At 54.1% G+C, this 24,040-nt stretch overlaps 1 protein-coding gene across 30 annotated transcripts in view; it reads left to right on the forward strand.

Moving 5' to 3' along the window:
- The window catches only part of NRXN2 (neurexin 2), a 339,529-nt gene that overhangs the window by 270,969 nt on the left and 44,520 nt on the right, over positions 1-24,040 (forward strand). For 22 of the 30 annotated variants that reach the window (XM_030569276.1, XM_030569274.1, XM_030569293.1 and 19 more), the window contains 2 exons: positions 16,145-16,316; positions 22,258-22,347. In XM_030569276.1, coding sequence (XP_030425136.1) covers positions 16,145-16,316; positions 22,258-22,347 — 262 coding nt within the window. The remainder of the gene's footprint in view (positions 1-16,144; positions 16,317-22,257; positions 22,348-24,040) is intronic. The other 8 variants (XM_030569286.1, XM_030569287.1, XM_030569297.1 and 5 more) reach the window with 1 other exon arrangement.

The following is a 24,040-nucleotide window of genomic DNA, read 5'->3' on the forward strand; positions in this document are numbered from 1 at the left end:
GTATACCAGGGGAAGGGTGTGTGGATGTGTGTGCACGCAGGGAGGGGTGTATACTTGGGGAGGGGTGTGTATACCTGGGGAGGGGGGTGTGGGTGTGGGTGTACCCAGGGAGGGGTGTGTATACTTGGGGAGGAGTGTGTGTGAGTATACCTGGGGAAAGGTGTGTGGATGTGTGTGCACCCCGGGAGGAGTGTATGGGTGGATATGTACCCAGCGATGGGTGTGCGCATTAGCTCTCCCTGCTGAATTGCTGCCACCTTCCTCAACCTTAGCAACCCTTTTCAAGACAAACATTAACAGTTTCTGGTTGGCAGGGGGCTTATCCCTCTCCCCCAGTTGCTTGCTCCCCTGGGCTAAGTGAGGCCAGGCCCAGCCAGTGCTGAGTGTGAGATGGCCAAGGCAAGGACTTTGACCCACAGTGCTGCAGGGAGCGGGGCAGGGGCGCTCTCCCCTCACAGTCAGTGCTGGGCCCAGTGCGCCAGGGCAGCACTAGGGGGCGCTTTGGGGCAGGGCAGGGGCTCTCCTCTGGCAGTCAGTGCTGAGCCCCAGACCTCAGGGCCACTCCCTGGCTGACCTGCTCGGATTAGTTCGCTAACTTTTGTTTGTGTGCACAGCACTGCGTCCTACTGGCTGGGGTCAGACCTGCCCAGTTGCTGATGGTTTATGGGCTGCTGGGACTGGGTGGCGGGAAGATTCGATAGGGCTGACCACAGTTCATCCGAGTGGCTTAGTTACACCAGTTATCCCTGAGGAAGCTTAATAAACCCTTCACACTGCAGTTGGGGCACCATTTTTCTGATGCACACTGTACAGAAATAAACCCCCTGTGCTAGCCTGTCTATCTCTGGGGTGCGGAAGTTAAGCCCTTGAGCCCAGCTGCTGCTGGGCAGGCTGGGGTGTGGACGGGGGAGGCCCCATCCCACTTTGACTGCCAGCTGTGCCCCTCACCCCAGCCTCCAGTATCAGTTCACATGGTACCGCTGAGCGCATTGGCGTGGCGAGAGTAACTCGAGTGCCTAACCAAGTGGTAAATGTAATTCAGCCGTCCCTACGACAGATGGCCCAAGGATGTGACGCTGCCAGTTACAATTACGTCCCACTTTCAAGAGAAAGCGTGGGGACGTGAATGGGAAGAAAACCTATTCCGAGTCTTGGGAGCCCTCTTGAGTTGCGAGTGCTGATAAAAGGTGAGCCCTGTAATTGTGTGGACCATGGAGGCCTGACCCACTCAGTGTAACTGACAGTCAGGAGTGCCAGTGCGCCAGCTAGCTAGCCCTCTGCGCCAGCCAGCGTATTTTTAGATTGCTAACGGAAGAGGAGGAGGGGCTGGAAATCTCCATTCTTCCTTTATTATCATTATAAAGGTTTTATTGGCAGCCACAAGAGATTTCTGCATTATCATCTCACCGAGCGCCTCAGCTTTTGGAAAGGTTTGTTAAATTGGAATAATAATTAAGGGGGAGGGACCCTAACTGAGATTGGGGGTCCTGTTGTGCTGGGAGCTACACAGACATCCACAGCTCAGACTGGGGACCCCGTTGGGCTGGGTGCTGCACAACTGCCCTCCTCCTGGCCGAGATCAGAGACCTTGTGCCAGGCACCGCACAGACCGACTGAAATCAGGCCCTGAGGAGCTGGGCACTGCACAGACACTATCCCCTCCTTCTCCCCCACTGCCAGCACCCCGAGATCCATGGAATCTGGGATAAAGCTCTCCAGAGCTGGCTTTCTCAGCACAGATTCAGCCTGGCTAAAAACACGGCTTCAGGGGGGAAAACAAACATGCATTTTTCTCATTTTGTTAGAAGATGGAGGAAAAAGAAATATAATAATGATGCAGCTTTTGTTAGTAAATGGGAAGGGGCTCTGGTGTAATGGGGGAAAGCCTATTCCCAGCTCTGGGAGGAAAATGGGAACTAGTAGTTAGAACAGGGGAGGCCTGGGGGTCAGGACTCCTGGGTTCTGTCCCCGTTCTGGGACAGGTGTGGGGTCTAGTGGTTAGCACAGAGGAGGCCTGCGGGTTGAAACGCCTGGGTTCTATCTCCAGCCAGCACTGCCCAAAGAGAGAGGTTTTTTTTCCCCCAGACCCCCCAGTTGAGAAGGCCCCCAAACTGAGTGGCACACAGGGTCGCAGTGCTGCTCAGGTCTGCCACCTCTCAGTCATGAGAGGGGGTGGATGTGTGCCTGAGTGGGCCATCTCTGAGATGCGCTGCAACCCCGTGTGCCACAGCTCAGAATGGGGAGCAGAGCCCAGCCCCATGGGACAGGAGCTGCTGATGCGCGGTGAGACTAGACTTTAGTAAGGCATTTGATACGGTCTCGCATGATATTCTTATAGATAAACTAGGAAGGTACAATTTAGATGGGGCTACTATAAGGTGGGTGCGTAACTGGCTGGATAACCGTACTCAGAGAGTAGTTATTAATGGCTCCCAATCCTGCTGGAAAGGTATAACAAGTGGGGTTCCGCAGGGGTCTGTTTTGGGACCGGCTCTGTTCAATATCTTCATCAACGATTTAGATGTTGGCATAGAAAGTACGCTTATTAAGTTTGCGGACGATACCAAACTGGGAGGGATTGCAACTGCTTTGGAGGACAGGGTCAAAATTCAAAATGATCTGGACAAATTGGAGAAATGGTCTGAGGTAAACAGGATGAAGTTTAATAAAGATAAATGCAAAGTGCTCCACTTAGGAAGGAACAATCAGTTTCACACATACAGAATGGGAAGAGACTGTCTAGGAAGGAGTATGGCAGAAAGAAATCTAGGGGTCATAGTGGACCACAAGCTTAATATGAGTCAACAGTGTGATACTGTTGCAAAAAAAGCAAACATGATTCTGGGATGCATTAACAGGTGTGTTGTAAACAAGACACGAGAAGTCATTCTTCCGCTTTACGCTGTGCTGGTTAGGCCTCAACTGGAGTATTGTGTCCAGTTCTGGGCACCGCATTTCAAGAAAGATGTGGAGAAATTGGAGAGGGTCCAGAGAAGAGCAACAAGAATGATTAAAGGTCTTGAGAACATGACCTATGAAGGAAGGCTGAAGGAATTGGGTTTGTTTAGTTTGGAAAAGAGAAGACTGAGAGGGGACATGATAGCAGTTTTCAGGTATCTAAAAGGGTGTCATCAGGAGGAGGGAGAAAACTTGTTCACTTTAGCCTCCAATGATAGAACAAGAAGCAATGGGCTTAAACTGCAGCAAGGGAGATTTAGGTTGGACATTAGGAAAAAGTTCCTAACTGTCAGGGTAGTTAAACACTGGAATAAATTTCCTAGGGAAGTTGTGGAATCTCCATCTCTGGAGATATTTAAGAGTAGGTTAGATAAATGTCTATTAGGGATGGTCTAGACAGTATTTGGTCCTGCCATGAGGGCAGGGGACTGGACTCGATGACCTCTCGAGGTCCCTTCCAGTCCTAGAGTCTGTGAGTCTATGAGTGCAGGGTGGGCTCCCCCTCCAACCCCTCTTCCCTCCTTGGTCCCCTCCCAGTAGTAATTTTGTTGGAAGAGTTGTGGGGCCTGTTTCAGATTTTGCCCCCGAACCCCCAAAACCTCTCTGCAGCCCAGTCTACAGCTTGGGGAGGGGAGTGGGGTCTAGTGGTTAGAGCAGGGGAGTGCTGGGAACCAGGACTCCTGGGCTCTATCCCCAGCTGTGGGAGAAGAGTGGGCTGAAGTGGTTAGAGCTAGGGATTGGAAGTCAATGACTCCTGGGTTCCACCCTTGGTTTGCTAGGTGCCCTCAGCACAGGATTGCAGATCTCCACGGTCTGTGCCCTGTTGTAAGAGTCTGAGCTGGGTCCCAGGGACGGCGCCGGGTTGTGGCTGAATATCTGAGAAGCAGCTCTGCTCTGCTCCCAGCCATCTCCGCCCATCACTTATTAATAACCTGCCGCCAGAGGGGAACCTGTTAGTGTGGGAGCCAGGACAGATCTGTGTCTGTCCTGGGCCCACCATCGCTGGGGCTGGGCACCAGCAAGCGGTAGGCGGGTGGGGCAAGGAGAGGGGACAAGATGTGGGGTTAGAGAGGTGAATGGGAGAGAGATTTCCACATCTGGTGGGGGGAGGGTAGAGGGGCTCTTGGGGTGGGGAGGGGAGGCGAGGGAAGGGGCAGAATAGAGCTTTCTCCTGAGAGGGAGGGAGGAGTGGTCAGTCCCACTGTGAATCGGCGGGGGGGTCAATATGCCATGCCCTATCCCCATTCTGCTCCTGTCCCCTCTGCCCAGCAGCCCTGGAAGTCTTAGGCATGGGTGCAGTAATTACAGGTGCACCAATGAGTTTGGAGCCACCTGGCACCCAATCAGACTCATTAGCTTCTAATTAACAATTACCCTTTATTGCCCTTTAACGGGGAATGGGGCACATGGCCCAAGCCAGAGCAGCATCCGCAGCTTCCTCGGACTCCTATGTCCATCTGCGCCATCACTCCCCTGCCCAGCTGAGCTCCTGAAGGTCCTGGTGCCTGGCTGGGAGTGCCTCAGCTCCAAAGGTGACATCATCTGGGGCAACCCCCGCTGGGATAGGCGTGCCGAAGGGCTGGCACTCTGGGCCAAAGGCCTGTGGTGCCCAGGACTGCCGCCCTAACACAAGGCTGCCTTAATCCCCACCCACCCTGATGCAGGCAGCGCTCAGCCCTCCTAGATGACTCTATTACAGGTGCATCCACAGGGTTAGCAATGCTGTTCATGCAGCCTGACAGCTGGATGGAGCGAGATTGAGCCCGCTCAGCCGCCCAGCGGGCGACGTAGCCAAAGCCAAGAGATTGATGGAGCAAAATAGCTTCCTACCAACAAACCACCTTGATCCTGGGCCCCATGTAGGGTGAGGGCTGTGGGTGCCGGGATTCTGATTGTACTGTGATTGCCCTACTCCTCACCCAAGAGGCAGCTGCATCTCAGCACCGGCCCAAGAGACGAGATTTTCATTAGGGGGATGTGTGAATGTCAGTTATTAGTTTGTATTATTAGTATTTGTTTCTACATATTTTATCCCGAACTCAGATTAGTATTAATACATGTATTAGGGCAACCCCTAGAGACCATAACGGAGATCGGGGGCCCATTGTGCCGCGTGCTGCACACATCCCTCTCCCCACCCCCCAAGTGTGGGGCCCTCCCTCTGTGCCAAGCTGCACAGCATGAGGAACAGGAGACAGAGAAATGACTATAGAGACCTGTTCAGTTATGGTTTGGAATGAGGTGAAGAGGTCGGGGAGTTGGCAGAGCAGGCTGCTCTTGCATCCATGGAGGGAGAGGCTGCAGTTCTTAGTAGAGATGATGTGAAGAAGGGGTTCAAAAAAAGGGAGTTTGAAGGGGTCCCCAAATCCAACAGGGTATTTGGGGGGGGGGGGGGGGGCAGAAGTTAATGTCTGGGAGCAGCGATGAGGGGCTGGCAAGCTGGACAGGCAGTAGGACTGGTAGTGTAGCCAGAGCTGGCATCATCCCAGGCATGGGGGCCATATAATGCCCCTGACTGTTGTCATCATGTGGGCAGCATCCCAGCAATCCCAGAATGTGAAAAGGCATCCCCAGCATCAGCAGCTGCCTGCTTTCTTCTGCACCCTTCTAGCGCAGTGCCCGCTAGGGCCACATTGGGCATTGGGGCCAGCACCGACTGCCAGCAGGGCCAGCACTATCATTTAGGTGACCTAGGCAATGGCCTAGGGCGCCAGAATTTGGGGGGGGCGCTATTTTGCCGGGGGGGGCGGCACGTGGGTCCGGTGGACCTACCGCAGTGATGCCGGCAGACAGTCCGCTGCTGGAAAGGCTCCGGTGGAGCTGCCGCAGTCATTTCGGCGGACGGTGCGCTGGTCTAAAGGCTCCGGCGGACCTACTGCAGTCATGCCTGCGGCAGGTCCACCGGAGCTTTTAGACCAGTGGACCGCCCGCCGGCATCACTGCGGCAGCTCCACCGGAGCCTTTCCAGCAGCGGACTGTCCGCTGGCATCACTGCGGTAGGTCCACCGGACCCGCGGGGGGTGGCGAAATGGCTGTCCGCCTAGGGTGTCAGAAACCCTGGCGCCGCTCCTGACTGCCAGGGGAAAGAGCACCCCACTAAGCCTCCACTCCCTGCAGCACAGCACCCCCTAGTGCCACACTGGGGCAGTGCTGCCTGCGAGGTCCCGGGTGACCATCCCCTGCAGAGCATTGTCCTGACTCCTCCATGTCTACCCAGAATAGCCCCATGTCCCAGGCCAGGGGCAGTAAAGCAGAAAACCACTTTGCTATTGATTTGTCCACTGAGGTTAAGTGGCTGTTGGCAGCCCCAGCATGCTGAGATTGGGCTGTAAAGGGCTAGTAAATGGCACCACAGGTCTTGCAAACAAATGGCACGCCCACAAAAAGCATCACATGGCTGGCCGTGCACATCAGGATCGTTCTCAGGGTCATCAAATATGGGCCACCCAGAACACCAGACTGGGCCCATTGTTCTGATCAGGGGCAGCAGGGAAAGGTGGGATACCAGGCTGGATGGGCCCATGGGTTTGATCCACGGTTCTGATCCACGGTGGCAGGGAGAGATACGGGGCTTGAGGGCCCTTTGGTCTGATCCAGGGACTGGGGGGTCGGGATGAAATGGGCTGGAGGAGGGTTGATCAGACTGCCTGGTAGTATGGGGAGCTGAGGGAATGTTGGGAAGCATCTCTCTCCTCACAAATGTCTCTGAACAAAGCATCCAGTGTTGGCTTGGGGGGCCCATCCAGGGCGTGGTGGAGCCTGCTACAATACACTGCTCATCATGAACAGATGAGTGAGTAGCCTGTCAGTCACTCCTGACCGACAAAGGAGCAGGGGCCCAACTATAATCTTGGGGGGAATTCAGGAAGATTCCCTTGATGGGGTTATCCCAGGTGTGGAGAACCCAACAGGAATTAGGCCCCAATGTGGTTCACACTGTCCTTAGCCTTTTTGTGCATTGAGAAGCACTGGGAAAGACAACCTTCCTTCCCTGTTTGTTGGGAAGCAGCCAAGTCAGGGACCGGTGGGTTCATTTGGGGGTGGCATAGGTGGTGGCAGCCATTTTGTTGGCATGGCTGTTGGCAACCATCTTGGGATCACACTCCCAGTTGAGAAGGTCTTAATATTCTCAGTGCTTCCTTGCAGTAGACAGACAAGGCTAGGGGCAGCCATATGTTGGAGGTCACGAAGGCAGTGTCTTTTACCTGGCTTGACGTGACTGGCAGCAGCCATCTTGGGACCACGCATCTTGTAAGGACAATCCTTGTCTTAATACTCCCAGTGCCTTGTTGAAAGACAGAGAGAAGAAAAGATGAGTGGTTGCTGGATGTCCTGAGTTCCCTGAAGCGACAGTCATTTTGTTGGCCTGGGTGATAGCAGCCATCTTGGGGTCATACTGGGTTGGGAAGGCAAAAGTCTTAATATTTCTAGTGTCTTTTTGAGACACAGAGACAGAAAGATGAGATTAGTGGGCAGTTCACTAAGACAGTGGCCATTTTGGTTGGTGTGAGCAGCAGCAGCCATCTTGTGGTTGTATGCACAACTGGGAAGAGCCCAGTCCTCATATTTCCAGTGTCTTCCTGAGACAGATAAAGAGACAAGATTAGATGTCAAAGTTCAGTGAAGTGGTGGCCACTTTGGTATCTTGCTTGTCCATAGCCATCTTGAGAGACATACAGTTTGTTGGAAGGATCAAAATATTAACATTTCCAATGGCTTCTTGACAGAGAGATGGCTAGGAATAGCAGACAGTCTGCTATCTGAGGTTGACTGAGGAGGCGGACATTTTGTTATCTTGCATAGCTTGGGTGATGATACACCTCCCTCTCTTTGAAGAGCCAACTCCTTGTTGGAAAGATCATAGTGTTACGTTTGTGGTGTCTTCTTGAGAGAAGGAAAGACAGACAGCCAAGACTAGCAGGCAGCCAGACGTCACAGTTCACTGAGACAGGGTCAGCCATTTTGTTGCCTTGCTTGGTGTGGGTGGCAGCAGCCAACTTGGAGATCATACTTCTTGGTGGGAAGATCGTAATATGAGTATTTCTGGTGTTTTCTTGACAGAAAGACAGACAGGCAGGAGTAGCCAGCAGATATCAGAGTTAATTGAAATGGCAGCCATTTTCTTGTCTTGCTCGGCATGGGTGACGGCAGCTATTTTTGAACCACACTCCTTGATGGGTAGATCTTAGCATTTCCAGTGCTTTCTTGAGATGGACAGAGGGACAAGATTAATGGGCAACCAGTCCTCGGATGCTACCTGGTGGCAGCTATTTTGTTGCTTCACATGGCATTGCAGCCATCTTGGGGTTCACACTTCTCACTGGGAAGGTGGTAATCTTAACAGACAAACAGACATAACTGGTGGGCAAGCAGACATCAGGCTGGCAGCCATTTTGTTGCCTTGCGTGGCACAGCAGCCATCTTGGGGATCATATTGTTTGTTGGGAGGATCATAAAATTAATAGATAGGACCACACCAGTTGGAAGCAGACATTGGGGAAGTGGCCGTTTTGTTGCCTGGAGTGGTCTAGTGGACATTTTGGGGATCATGCTGCTTGCTGAGAAGAGCATAATCTTAACAGACAGACAAAACTAGTGGGCAAACAGAAATTAGGTGTGGTGGCCATTAGGTTGCCTTGTACAGTGGTGGCCATCTTGGTGTGGCTAGAGTGGCTCTTCCTGGCCTTGTGAGGTGCATTGGGCAGACGACTGTGGACAGCCAGCACACCAGAGCAGTTGTGCTCAGGCAGCGAGTGCTTTGCTCTATCCCAGAGCTTTATTTGGTGTTCTTGCCACTCGGCTTTGTCAGTTTGTTCATTCCCTGTGTCCCCTTTGAACTTCCGATGCTGGGGAGCAGCTTAAATCTCCCCCCGAGTGACCCTCAGCCTCTGCAGCTTAAATCTCCCTGAGTGACCATCAGCACCTGCAGCTTAAATCTCCCCCCGAGTGACCCTCAGCACCTTCCCCCCCAGGGTCTTTCCAAATACTGCCCCAGTTCCTCCTCCCAGCCTCATCACATGACTGGATGGCGCTGCATCTCCCACCCTTTCCTCCAGTCTTCTTCCTCCCTCAGATCTTTTTCCCTCCCATTGTTCCTTCTTGTCCTCCCACATCTCTTCTCCCCCCAGGTCCCTCCCACTGTTTCCGTACCCCATCTTCCTTTCCCCACTAGTGTGCTGGCTGCCCAGCTCTGAGCAGGGAGCAGAGTTACATGCCAGCTGAGTAGTGATGCCACCAGGACTAGCATCTGTGGCTGTGCAGATATTGGGCTGTTGCAGAGCTAATCAGATCTCCTGCTCCTGGTCCCTGGCTAATCGCCAAAGGAAGAAGAGAGTGGTCTGGAGGAAATTCCCCAACCCTATCCCTCACCAGCAGGGCAGTACAGCTGATCCATTACTGCTTGGGCCTTGGCTCACCTCAAGTATGAGGTACATTAGCCACAATGCAGGAATCCAGGAAAGAAAACCCAGGGGTGGGGGGAGACCGAGATGGATTGGCCCATTGGTCTGATCCAGGATGGAAGGGAAGAGGGGAGACTGGGCTGGATGGGCCCGTTGGTCTGTTCTGGGGTGGAAGGGAGGGGGGCAGACTGGGATGGGTGGCCCATTGGTCTGATCTGGGGCAGAAGGGAGAGGGAGAGACTGGGCTGGATGGGTCCATTGGTCTGTTCTGGGGTGGAAGGGAGGGGGGAGAGGGGGATGGGTGGGCCCATTGGTCTGATCCGGGGCAGAAGGGAGAAGGGGAGACTGGGCTGGATGAGCCCATTGGTCTGTTCCAAGGTGTAAGGGAGATTGGCGGAGACCGGGCTGGATGGGGCCATTGATCTGATTTAGAACTGTGAGAGAGGGGGTGGCCAGGCTGGATGAGCGCATTGGTCTGATCTGGGTTGGAAGGAAGAAAGGGGGAAACGGGCTGGGTGGGCCCATTGGTCTGGTCCAGGGTGAAAGGGAGAGGGGGAGACTGGGCTGGATGAGCTCATTGGTCTGTCTGTGGCCTTGGGAACAGGGGAGGGTTAATGGGATAGATGGGCCTGATCCAGAGCAGCTCGATGATACCATATGAGAGGGTCCCCCAGTTCCTCTCGCCTGCAGTCTCCCCACAGCCCTGTGCCCCACTGCTCTTCCCAGCTCCATCCCCTCTGCTGCCAGTGACCTGCTTAGCAAAGGCTGAGCTGCAGCAAGGGGCATGGGCAGTAGGGGGCTCTCCAGACCTGCTCTGCCCCAGGGAAGTGCTGCCCCCACCCCATGACAGTCTGTGTCACAGCTGAGGGCCAATACAGGGGATGCCTTCCCACTGTCTCCAGTGCCCTGTTTGCTAACATGCCCGTGCAGGTTCCCATAGCACCCAGGAGTTGGTGGGATTCCTGTTTTCGAGGGGCATCCCCAGCTCCCTCACACCCAGCTTGGAGGACCAATATGCACCCCTGTGCAGCTGAGACATAGCTTGTTCCTCTGCCTCTTGTGTTAAAGGAGCCAGACCCTGACCCTCTTGCTCCACCCCAGATGCAGCTGCAACCCAGCCCAGCCACTAGTGTGTGGCATTCGACAAGTTCCATGGGCAAAATCTTCCCCACTCCGCCCCACTCTGGGGCAGACCTGAGGCCCATTATGACCCCTGGAAGCAGGCCCAGCACGGGACCAGACTAATCTCTGCTCCCAGGGAGATGAGTGGTTCTCCTCTGCCCCTGGGGTGCTGCGGCGCTGGTACCAGTTAGCCGGACGCTGTGACAGGGCCGTTGCTGAGAGCTTGGGGATGATGGTGCCCTGCTGGCTGGTGAGGAGGGCTAGATGGGGGCTGTTTGGGGCAGGATGGGGAGAGGAGGCAGAGGAAAAGGTTGCGGTGCACTTACAATCAGAGCAGGCATGGCCACCCCACAGTGAGCCATCTCTGTAGCACTGCCAGCTGCTCTGCTCCTGCAGAGCTTAGGGGCACTCACCATGCCGGGTACCCAAGGGGCACCCCTCCTCACCATACTATGTGGGCTCCCTCGCCACTCTACCCCAGTAGCTCTGGCAGGACGGCAGTGACTGCAAAGGGGCACAGAGTGGAAGCTGATGTAGGGACACAGAGTGTATGCGTTGCCCCAGTGGTCAGTATTATGTATACCGGCCCAGTGGTCCATATACCAAGTGTTGCTTTAGTGTCACATTATTGTGTGCATTGCGCTACAAGTGCATACTGCATATGCTAGTCCAGTGGGTCTGTACTGTCTATATTGGCCCAGTGGTCCATATTGGGTACACTGGCTTCAAATTATTGTAGGGGTAAGCAATCTATGGCATGTGTGCCGAAGACAGTACACGAGCTGATTTTCAGTGGCACTCACACTGCCTGGGTTCTGGACACCGGTCCGGGGGGCTCTGCATTTTAATTTAATTTTAAATGAAGCTTCTTAGACATTTTTAAAACCTTATTTACTTTACATACAACATAGTTTAGTTATATATTATAGACTTATAGAAGGAGACTGTCTAAAAACGTTAAAATGTGTTACTGGCACGCAAAACCTTAAATTAGAGTGAATAAAGACTCGGCACACCACTTCTGAAAGGTTTCCAACCCTTGCATTATTGCATACATTGCCTCTGCAATGGCATATTGCATATACTGCACCAGCAGGCCATGTTACATATACTGACCCCGTGTTGCATGTGATGCCCTACATGCATTACCCCACTGATGCAATACTCCATGCATTGCTCTGGTGGTTAGTATTTCAAGTAACACCCTGCCACTGTGTGTTCCATGCATTCCCCCGGTTGTCCACATTGTGCATCACATCCCGTAATTGCGTATTTCATGCATTGTCCCAACATTATTCCATGCATCTCTCTGTCTGTCCCTGGTACATGTATCTCCCTGTCACTGCATATCACATGCATTGCATTGATGGTGCAATATTGCATGCATTGTCTTGGCAGTGCAGCATTGCAAGCCCCAATCCCACAGGTGCAGCCATGCCAATGCTTCTAATCCTACTAGCTGTCTCTATATGTGCCCAGCAGTTGTCCCCCAGGTGCACTGCCCTGTCCCGCGCTGCTTGTGCAAACCGAACAGCAGGCAGGGCATTACTTCCACACCCTCGTGCTGTAGTAACCCCCATGTAATGCTGTAATTACATCCACAGCTCTAATAAGCAGCATGAGGCACCATAATAGCTGGGACACAGCAGCCCATCCTGCCATGTGCTGTTAAGCGCTGGTTAGCGCTGTAACCCTTGAGCGCTGCACCAGGCCCCCGACTGCAAGGGTAGCAGAGGCTGCACATATGTATTTGGTGGCTCTCAGCTTTCTGAGGGGGCCCAGGGCTGGGAGGCAGGAGCCTCTGCCAGGACTGCTTTCAGGGTGTGACAGGACAGAGGGATCCAAATTTCAGAACCACATGGGCCAAGAAAGAATCACACACCAGATGGGTTAAAATCATCTGGGATCCAACATGGTAGGATGGGTCCATGCTAAGCTCCTGCAGGAAGTTAGTGGCAGAGCTGGGCATAGAACCCAGGAGTCCTGACTCCCAGCCCCCCTGCTCTAGCCACTAGGCATCACTCCGTTCCCAGAGCTGGGATAGAATGTCTTGGGTCTGGGGCTCACTGGAGGATATGCACATTTTGCAGTGGCTAGTCAGGGATTCATTCAGCCTGAGCCTTTCCCACCTAGCCCCTGGTGCTCTGGGCCAGTGAGCAGTCCCTGTCTGGCATGCTGGCTGTGTGCCCAAGCTGGTGTCAAGGGCGGTGTCCAGCATCCCATCCCGTTTGAATCCGGGACCTTATGTGCACAGGGATCTCAATCATTTATTTCAAGATCTTTATTACCCCTTGGCAGGTCCAGTCCAGAGGGAACAGCAGGCTGTGACTGACTGACTACTGAAAACACACAATGTACGCACACAGAGATAACTGAAATATATACACACAGTCCCAGACACACACCCAGAGATAACAGAAACACACACGGTCCCAGACACGCCTGCATGCAGAGATAGAAAAGCACACAGTCACAGACAGGCACAGACAAGCACACACCCCGAGAGATGATCAGACACACACTCCTGGACAAACACCAACAGATGCTGGCACAGAGAAACATATGCGTGCACATGACCAGAGTGAGAGAGCTGACACCCCTCCCCCCAATACCCTAAGGCTGGGATGCTGGGGGGAAGCCAGTGGCTTCCAGCCCATGCGCAGTGCCATGCCTGGCTCCAGGGCTGGATCCATTCCCACTCTGCCGCAGATGGGCCCTCATCGTTAGCGTATTGACGACACAAACGAGCTTAGGGCTGAAATTTCAATCGATGGCTCCCGGAACTGGATTAAAGGGGCTTCGATTACTCTGCAGCCCAAGTGAATTAGCCAGAGAGGGGATTAAAGAGACAGGGCTTGGGAGAAAAACAGGACTCCTGGGTTCTATCCCCAGTTCTAGGAAGGGATGGGGTTCTAGTGGTTAGAGCAGAAGGGCTGAATGTCAGGTTCTATGCCTGTTTTGGGGAGGACTTTCTCCTCTTGCTTTAGCCTGGCGTAAGGGAGTGAGGACTCTGGCCCCAGGTCTGAGCCACCGGGGTGATTGTGTCTGGCACAGGCTGCTGGGAATAGATCTCCCAAGCAGCTGGCTAACAAATCCCATTCCTCCCAGCAAGACTTGGAGTCACAGCAGACGCTTCTCCAAGGCTGTCCTCATGCAGCGATCTGTGGGCTGCCTCACTAAGCAGAGACAGACCCACTCAGGCCTTGGAGGGGAGACCTTGAAGGAAGCAGCTATGGTGTGGGGGGGGGATGGTGTGGGCTCAGCCAGGGTTGCTGTCCCCTCAGACTCACACTACAGGGCACTGTGGTGCAGGGAGGTGGTGCTCTCCCCACGCAGTCATTGCTAACCCCAGTGCTGCGCTAGAGAGTGTTGTGCTGCCGGGAGTGGGCCAGAAATTCAGTAGGGGCATGGTGCTGCAGGGAGAAGGGCAGAACCTCAGTAATGGAGGCCGTGCTGCAGGGAGTGGGGCTGTAGCGGGCACTGTGCTGGGAGGAGTGAGGGAGGGCTCAGTAGGGGGCACTGTGCTGTATGGAGCTGCTGAAGGTCATTAATAGGTGGTGTGCTGCAGAGAGTGGGGGCTTGAGGGGCACTGGGGAGCTGGAACATAAGAACGGCCATACTGCATCAGATCAAAGGACCATCTAGCCCAGTAGCCTGTCTCCCGACAGTGGCCAACGCCAGGTGCCCCAGAGGGAATGAACAGAACAGGTAATTCATCAAGTGATCCATCCCCTGTCACTCAGTCCCAGCTTCCGGCAAACAGAGACTTGGGACACCATCCCTGCCCATCCTGGCTAATAGACATTGATAGACCCAGCCTCCAGGAATTCATCTAGTTCTTTTTGAAGCCTGTTATAGACTTGGCCTTCACTACATCCTCTGGCAAAGAGTTACACAAACTGACTCTGCATTGTGTGAAAAAAATACTTCCTTTTGTTTGTTTTAAACCTGCTGCTTATTAATTTCATTTGGTGGCCCCTAGTTCTTATGTTATGAGAAGGAGTAAATAACATTTCCCTATTCACTTTCTGCACACCTGTGCAGAAAACACCCATGATTTTAGAGATCTCATTTATATCTCCCCCTTAGTCTCTTTTCCAAGCTGAAAACTCTCAGTCTTATTAATCTCTCTCCGGATATGGCAGCCGTTCCATACCCCTAATCATTTTTGTTGCCCTTTTTTGAACCTTTTCTGGAGGGGCGCTGTGCTGCAGGGAGTGAGGTGGGGAATCGGGGGTACTGTGGGGTGGGGAGCTGGAGAGATGCTGGGGAGCTGGAGGGGCGCTGTGCTGCAGGGAGTGAGGTGGGGGATTAGAGGGGCACTGTGGGGTGGAGAGCTGGAGAGATGCTGGGGAGCTGGAGGGGCGCTGTGCTGCTGGGAGTGAGGTGAGGGATTAGAGGGGCACTGTGGGGTGGAGAGCTGGAGAGATGCTGGGGAGCTGGAGGGGCGCTGTGCTGCTGGGAGTGAGGTGAGGGATTAGAGGGGCACTGTGGGGTGGGGAGCTGGAGAGGTGCTGGGGATCTGGAGGGGTGCTGTGTTGCTGGGAGTGAGGTGGAGGATTAGAGGGGCACTGTGGGGTGGGGATCTGGAGGGGCGCTGTGCTGCTGGGAGTGAGGTGAGGGATTAGAGGGGCACTGTGGGGTGGGGAGCTGTGCTGCTGGGAGTGGGCCAGGGAGCTGGAGGGGCACTGTGCTGCTGGGAGTGAGGTGGGGGGTTAGAGGGGCACTGTGGGGTGGGGAGCTGGAGAGATGCTGGGGAGCTGGAAGAGCGCTGTGCTGCTGGGAGTGAGGTGGGGGATTAGAGGGGCACTGTGGGGTGGGGAGCTGTGCTGCTGGGAGTGGGCCAGGGAGCTGGAGGGGCGCTGTGGTGCAGGGAGTGAGGTGGGGGATTAGAGAGGCACTGTAGGGTGGGGAGCTGGAGAGGTGCTGGGGAGCTGGAGGGGCACTGTGCTGCTGGGAGTGAGGTGGGGGATTAGAGGGGCACTGTGGGGTGGGGAGCTGGAGAGGTGCTGGGGAACTGGAGGGGTGCTGTGCTGCAGAGAGTGGGCCAGGGGGCTGGCGGGACACTGTGTTGCTGGGAGTGGGATGCACTTTAACACGGGGTGCTGTCATGACGGTGTTCCATCTTTCCAATGAAATACCAAGCCAGGCTCTTTCAAACTTGTGCTCAGGGAAGGTACCTTGGTCCTGCCCCCAGGCCAGGGGTCCTTAATTCTGGTCCCTGGCCAAATTCCCACCCACATGATTCCATTTGGCCTCCCCACAATCAGCCAGGAGATTCTCCCTTACTTCCTGTCTCAAACTCTGCCGAATCGCTGTGTGACGTTTGAACAGCCCTGGTGCATCACCCCAGATGCAGCTGTTTCTCAGGCCTGGGTGGGCCGCCTTCTGGCCTTGAAAAGCCATGCCTGAAAAATGATACGGGCTGCCACTTGGGAGGGAGAATCATTGCAGGAGGCAGGGGAGAGGGGGTAATGCCTGCCTGCTCAAAGCACTAGATCTCACCCCTGCTCATGGAGCTTGGATAGATCCCAGGAGTCCTGACTCCCTTCCCCTCCACTCTAGCCCCCAAGCCCTTCCCAGAACTGAAGATAGAACCCAGGGGTCCTGGCTGTCAGCTCTCACCCTCACCCCCTTCTCTGATGTCTCTCCTCCCACTCCAGGACCAAGGCACAATCGGGGTCATCTTCAACGTAGGCACGGATGACATCACCATCGAGGAGACCAATGCCATGGTTAACGACGGCAAGTACCACGTGGTGCGCTTCACCCGGAGCGGGGGCAATGCCACGCTGCAGGTGGACAACTGGCCTGTCAACGAGCGCTATCCAGCAGGTAAGGCTAGGCGCCGGCCCTGCTGCCTGCCCCGCCCCAACGCCCGGCTTGTGTGCCCCATCAGCAGTGGAGGTCACAACCAGCCTTCATCCCTGCCTGGCCCTGCAAAGGATTCTGGGTAACGCCACCACCCATCGGAATCAGCCCTGATCTCTGCCCATCCCCCCTGAAAAGGATCCTGGGTAAAGTCACCACACATCTTGGAACTAGAGAGAGACTCTTGGGCATTATAGTGATGGGAGAAGGCAAGTACACCAGGGGAGTAGTTTCCTAGCAGGGACAGACTTAGGGGGACAGTCTGTAGCTGGGGTGGGGGGGTGTGGAATCTGGGGAGGTGTCCAGGAGGGAGGGCAGTTCCTAGTTGGGAGGGCTGAGGTGCCAGTGGGTTGCAGGTTTCTAGTGGGGGAGAGGATCAGAGGTGCCTGGGGGGGAATCTGAGGTGCTTCTAGAGGAGCAGGAGGCAGTTTCTCACCGGGAACAGGTATAAAGTGCCTATTGCGGGGGAGGCAGTAGATCTGAAATTCCCTTTCTCAAGGCCCTGGAGGCAGTGGCATCAGCCCTGCTTCCCTGCCCTGAGAGAATCCCCCCAGCCCTTAGCAGTATAGGTCCTAAGACACACACTCTGGATCCTGCACTCTATTTCTGCTCCAGCCAGCTGCAGAGTTGGCGAATCAGAGGAAGTTACAGGGAAAGATCAGGGGTTGCAAGTTGGTTCCAGCCTCCACTGAGCTCCCTCAGCCCCTGGGAATGTCAGGGGGATGGAGAGATGATGCCACATTTGTATTTGAAACCCCCATGACTTTTCTACTTCCTGCCAACCCCCATCATCTCTGGCTGCATCACACACAAACCGGCACCTCAAGAGCCAGCCAGGCAAACTTAGCAGGGTTCAGGCCCCTGGGAAGGAGCAGGAGATTCGCTCCCCTCGGACCTGGGCTGCCAAGCTGCCAATTGTTCCATGTGTCAGCTGGCATCTCTGCCTGGCACAGAGAATCTGAGCTAGTTCCCAAGGACAGATCATCATGAGGGGGACAAGGCAGGGATCCAGTCCTGGCCACCACTGCCCACAAATCCATTCGGGGCTGGAGATGAATGTACATGCACACCCATGCTCTCTCTCACATTCACACGCATGTGAGCACACACACACATACACACACAGAGCTAGAAATGTGAATGCACATCTGCACCCCCCCCACAAGTATGCAAAGACACATGCAAACACACACACGTTTGTGCACAAACACAGACATGCAAAGACAGATGTACACAGCTCTCCAAACACACACATGTACACATAGGCAGGTGCCCAGAGCCATCCCCACAACACACAACAGCAGAGAACTGCATGTGGAATAGGCCCCAGCACTGGGACAGATGCCTCACGCACACTGACACTTGTAATACACACTTGTGCACATAGGTATCTCCCACAACCACACACTAGCATGCGCTCCTTCTGCCGAATGGAACGGGGATGCCACCCTGGACTAGCCATTCCCCAGCACCCATCGGGCCATGCTTGGCATGCAGAATTGTGGGTAATCATCAGAGTGTGGTGTGGGTAATCATGAGGAGCACGTCATGCACATGCTGGATTGTCCCTGACACAATAGCAATTTCTACCAGCAGGAGGCCGGCAGTGATGTGCAGTGAGACACGCCCCACCTGCCACAATCTTGCCCCCTTCCCTGATCTCCCTGCCTACCCCACCCCTGGGCTGCCTCTTCCCAGCCAGTCCTATGCCAAGCCAGATAGCTCACACTGGCAACTTGCATATTCAGGCACACCCCCGGCACACTGGTGTCTTCCACACTTATGTGCGCACATGGAGACACCTTGCACACTCCCCTCACACACTGTGCACACTCCGTACATGGACTCATAAGATTCCACTCCACACAACTGTTCAATCTCCTTCTCCCTTCTCAGTGTGCTCTCTCGCTGTCCTTACATCGATCCCCCTCCACAGTCCTGCATCCATCCCTGTCCACACCATCTTCTCGCCCATGTACCCCTTTATCTATCCACCCCCGTCCGCACCATCTCCCCCAGGTGCCCCTCCATCCATCCTCATTCACTGCCCTCCATCTATCCCCATCCACACTGTCTTCTCCTCCATCCATCTCCTTCCACACCCCTCCATCCATCCCCATCCATACCATCTTCTCTCCCACATACCCCTCCATCCATCCCCATCCACATGTTCTTCTCCATCCATCCATCCCCATCCGCACCATCTTCTCTCCCATGTACCCCTCCATCCATCCCCATCCACACCCCTCCATCCATCCCCATCCACATGTTCTTCTCTTCCATCCATCCCCATCTGCACCCCTCCATCCATCCCCATCCACACCATCTTCTCCTCCATCCATCTGCTTCCACACCCCTCCATCTGTCCCTATCTGCTCCATCTTCTCTCCCACATACCCCTCCATCCATCCCCATTCACTGCTCTCCATCCACCCCCATCCACACCATCTTCTCCTCCATCCATTCCCATCTGCACCCCTCCATCTGTCCCCATCCACACTTTCTTCTCCCCCATGTATCCCTCCATCCATCCCCATTCAATGCCCACCATCTTTTCCTCCATCCATCTCTTTCCACACCTCTCCATCCATCTCCATCCACACCATCTTCTTGTCCATCCATCTCCTTCCACACCCCTCCGTCCATCCCCATCCGCACCATCTTCTCTCCCACATACCTCTCCATCCATCCCCATTCACTGCCCTCCATCCATTCCCATCCACACCGTCTTCTCCACCCATCCCCGACCATACCCCTCCATCCATCCCCATCCACAGTCCTGCATCCATCCCTGTCCACACCCCTCCATCCATCCCCATCCACACTGTCTTCTCCTCCATCCATCCTTATATGGCACCCATCACCATAGCATCTGGGTATCTCTTCCTGTTAATGCCTTCTCTTCCCTCCCTCCCCCATCCCACTGCTCACCCAAGCCACTAGTCACGGACTGTCTGTAGCCCCAAGGCCCGTTTGGGGGAAATGTCAGTGGACACCAAAATACCAGAGCTGGCTTTTCTGCCTGGCTGTGCTGTGCCATGCCACTCAGCTGGGTGCCCTGCAGTGGGGGAAGGCTGGGTAGGGGGCTGGTTTCAGAGCCCCCGGACCTACGTGGCCCATACAGAAGCTGGCACTGGGAGGTGTGTGTGATGTAATGACCCTGAACTGCTAGCTAGAGAACAGCCCAGAGAATGATAAAGGCTGGTGGGGATTGGTTCAGGAATCCAGGCACCCCCCACTCCCAGCACCTGGAGCTCAACAGCATTGCAATACACATATGTATAGTTTGTGTGTACACCAACATCCACATGATTACACCAGCCCCAGGCATGTCCTGATATGTAAAGAGTGACACACACATATGTAGTTTGTATGTACCTGATATATAGACAGGACATGTGATGCACACACTTGCAATTCCCATGTACACCAGCACTCTCCCATTTAGCAAGGCCACATGCATGTGGCTCCAATGGCAATCCCCCCAGCTTGCTGGAGTGTTGGCTGCTGATAAGCGACCCAGGTCACTTCCCAGGGATGGTGTGGTTTTAATTAAAGATGTTAATCGCCTCGTTAATACAGGCGCTAATGACAGCATAAAAAGTCCCCGATCGCTCCTAATTAGGGAGCCAAATGGCATCCTGAATAGAGAGGTGAGGGTGGGGAGACCTCAGAGGAAAGAGCTCATGGGAGGGGTTTCTGCATCCCTTCCCCTCACAGGGAGGAACCCAGCTTCTCCAACCACTAGATTCCACCTCTCTCCCGGAGCTGGGGAGAGAACCTAGGAATCCTGGCTCCTACCGATTCCTACAGGCTTCCTACTTTAGCACCTCTCCCACACGGGGTCTAACAGCCTGTTCCTTCCTACCCACTCCCACACGCCACCCAGCACAGCCAGTGCACAACAGGAGCCCAGCAGGGATGCTCCACCCAACCTAACCCCACCCCATCCCCAGTAGCTTCCTCATTACTAAAGGGTTGTTACCTCTGTGCACAGGCACAACGGGGGGGATGTCACTGTGACCTTCATGTCTCTGCCAGTGCTGCCTCTCCTCCCCTAAACACAGAGGAACAGCCCGAGCATCTCTGCCATGTCACTCGCACCAAGAAAGGTGCCTTTGGAGGTATGGTGCTGGGACTCAGGACACCTTGGTTCCACTCCACCACAGATCCCCTATGTGATCTTAAGCAAGTCAAACAAGACCAGATTTTCCAGAGAGCCCAGGGCTCCTGGGTTCCATTCCTGCCTCCACCACAGACTCCCTGTGTGATCTGGGGCAAATCACTGAGGCCCTCACTTGTCATGCACAACTGGGACCAGATTTCATAGCTGCTTCTGCTGTAGCAATTAACGGCCTGATTTCCCCCAGGGATCAGCTCCCAGCATGCCAAGTTCTTTGGAGCTCTGGAGCCTGCTCAGTGCCGAGACCAGAGATCAAATCAGCTGCAGTCTCTACAGATTGAGCTAAAAACCCAGGGCTCCCTTGCTGGACTGTAACAGACTCACAGGCTCTGCAAATCAGGCACAGACCAGGGGCTTACAATGAGCTCATTAGAAAATCTGCCCCATAATTGCTCTGTGGTCAGTCCCACCTGTACAATTATTTGATTTCATCCCAGTAGTACCTAGAGACCCCGACTGAGATTGGGGCCCACGTTGCGCCAGGCGCTGCACAGACCCAGACTGAGATCAGCGCCACATTGCGCCAGGTGCTGCACAGACCCAGACTGTGACCAGGGCCCCATTGTGCCAGGCAGTGCAGAGAGCCCACCCATTTAACCAGGCACTGCACAGACCCTGACCATCACCACAGATTCTCTCCTGCAAAGGCACCTCCTCCTGCCAGCTGAGCCAACGGGAAATTGCAATCAGCAGCAAAGGGCAGGTGTGTTACCCACAGCTGAGCTCTCTTGTCCCTTGGCCTCATCTATGGCAGTAACACAGCAGCTTCCTTTACTCCTAACCTGTAGTTTGTGTGTGATGCCAGTTCCAGAGCCCAGTCGCCCTGGGAATTCGCTAACCAGCTCATTTGTAAAGCATAGAGGACGAGACACGAGGAGCATTTCTATTCCAGTCAAAGGCTTGGCTGAGGACAGGGGCCCCGTTATTCTGGGTGCTGTACGAACACTGAGCTTCCCCTCTGGTAGCACCTAACAGGCATTTGGGATCAAGGCCCCAATTGCGCTGGGTGCAGCTGCTGCACAAACACCCTCCCTGCTAATGCAGGCCTGAGAGAGACCCCCCTCTCTTCTTCACTGAAACAAAACAGGGAGGCCTACCCAGCTTCTAGGGCCTTTTGGGAACATTCTTGGATTTTGCCAGCCAGGTTTTCAGAGACAAATGTGAAATGGGATGGGGCGGGGGGGCGAATGTGACCTTGTTTGTGTGCTTTTTGCAGCAGGGGGAGGGCACGGGGGGAATCGCGCAGAGAAGCTTGGCAATTGACGCTAGAAAGGGAAACTGGTGCACAGGAAACGTGTCTTTTCTCCAAGGTGGCAACAGGCCGTGTGTCACTGTTTTCGGGATTTGATCTGATTTGGCAGGGACTAAAGGTTGATAAAAGTCAGTTTTAAACCCCAAACTGCACCGGAGCTTTCTCCTCCTAAATGTTGCATAAATCCGTTTAACATCCAGCCGCGCACCTAACATCTAAACTCTACTAAACTGTGTAAATAGCTGTCTGTGCTACCTAAATCGACTAAACTATCAACCAACATCCCCGCAGCCAGTTAATTTTGATTCAACGCTTAACCACTATTTGACCTCTCTAAACATGCTAACCTCTGACCTTTGACCTTCCAGATGGTGTTATATGTCTCTCTCTCTCTCTCATTTGATTTTATCTTTTTATTTATTTATTTTTCTTTTAACGGTCTGCAAATCTCTTCTCTAAACTCTTTAAAGGGAACAGTGATAATGAGCGGCTGGCGATTGCTAGGCAGAGAATTCCGTATCGGCTCGGTCGAGTAGTAGATGAGTGGCTACTCGACAAAGGTAATTAACGATAATTAATTGCGGTTAATAAATAAAAAAAGATTTAAAGGTGCAGAGCTCTCCCGCTGCCATCCCAACCCTCTCCTCCACCTCCTCTTTAGAAAGCATCTTGTCCTGGTAGCTTAGTTAAAAATTGGTGGTGGGATTTGGATGGTAAAAGAGGGTGGATGCATGATTTCATTGGTCACCGAGAACTTTATATGGCTCGGTTGGTTGTGACAGATGCAGCCCATCCTTTCCCCAGCTCTAGGTATCTTGTGTTTGGGTTACAGATTTATGTAACATTATTAGTTTTCTATAGATGAAGGGAGACTGGGGTTAGCCTGTGGGACTCTCTGCTCCTGGAGGAGGATGGTGGGGTTAGCCTGTGGGACTCACGATTCCTGCAGGGGATCGGCAGAGTTAGCCTGTGGGACTCTCCACTCCTGGAGGAGGCTGGTGGGGTTAGCCTGTGGGACTCTCCACTTCTGGAGGAGGTGAGTGAGATGAGCATGTGAGACTCACAATTCCTGCAGGGGGTCAGCAGAGTTAGTCTGTGAGACTCACTGCTCCTGGAGGAGGCTGGTGGGGTTAGCCTGTGGGACTCTCCACTCCTGGAGGAGGGTGGTGGGGTTAGCCTGTGGGACTCTCCACTTCTGGAGGAGGTGAGTGAGATTAACTTGTGGGACTCACGACTCCTGGAGGAGGGTGGTGGGGTTAGCCTGTGGGACTCTCCACTCCTGGAGGAGGGTGGTGGGGTTAGCCTGTGGGACTCTCCACTCCTGGAGGAGGGTGGTGGGGTTAGCCTGTGGGACTCTCCACTTCTGGAGGAGGTGAGTGAGATGAGCATGTGAGACTCACAATTCCTGCAGGGGGTCAGCAGAGTTAGTCTGTGAGACTCACTGCTCCTGGAGGAGGCTGGTGGGGTTAGCCTGTGGGACTCTCCGCTCCTGGAGGAGGCTGGTGGGGTTAGCTTGTGGGACTCTCCACTCCTGGAGGAGGTGAGTGAGATTAACTTGTGGGACTCACGACTCCTGGAGGAGGGTGGTGGGGTTAGCCTGTGGGACTCTCCGCTCCTGGAGGAGGTGAGTGAGATGAGCATGTGAGACTCACAATTCCTGCAGGGAGTCAGCAGAGTTAGCCTATGAGACTCACTGCTCCTGGAGGAGGCTGGTGGGGTTAGCCTGTGGGACTCACTGCTCCTGGAGGAGGCTGGTGGGGTTAGCCTGTGGGACTCTCTGCTCATGGAGGAGGTGAGTGAGATTAGCCTGTGGGACTCATGATTCCTGCAGGGGGTCAGCAGAGTTAGCCTGTGGGACTCACTGCTCCTGGAGGAGGTCGGTGGGGTTAGCCTGTGGGATTCTCCACAGGAGATGAGTGAGATTAACTTGTGGGACTCACGACTCCTGGAGGAAGTTGGTGAGATTAGCCTGTGGGATTCATTGATACAGATTATTTTAAGCAAACATAACACTTCAGGATTCCAGGCAGTTGTGAGTTGCAGAAGAATAAATACTGCAGATCAGCAAACAGATGGAGCCTGACTCAGAGAGACACAGGGAGGAGTGCTGTATAGGTGACAGAGAGGGTTTGCTATTTCTCCCACAGAACTGTGGGAGTGCAATACAGGGAGGTTCTCCAACCTACAATGCAGGGGTCAGGAATGACAAATATTATTGAGAGTTATTATTTTTCACTGGCTTCTGGAGGACTT

This window comes from Gopherus evgoodei, chromosome 7 (assembly GCF_007399415.2).
Source record: "Gopherus evgoodei ecotype Sinaloan lineage chromosome 7, rGopEvg1_v1.p, whole genome shotgun sequence".
In the NCBI taxonomy this organism is placed as follows: Eukaryota; Metazoa; Chordata; order Testudines; family Testudinidae; genus Gopherus; species Gopherus evgoodei.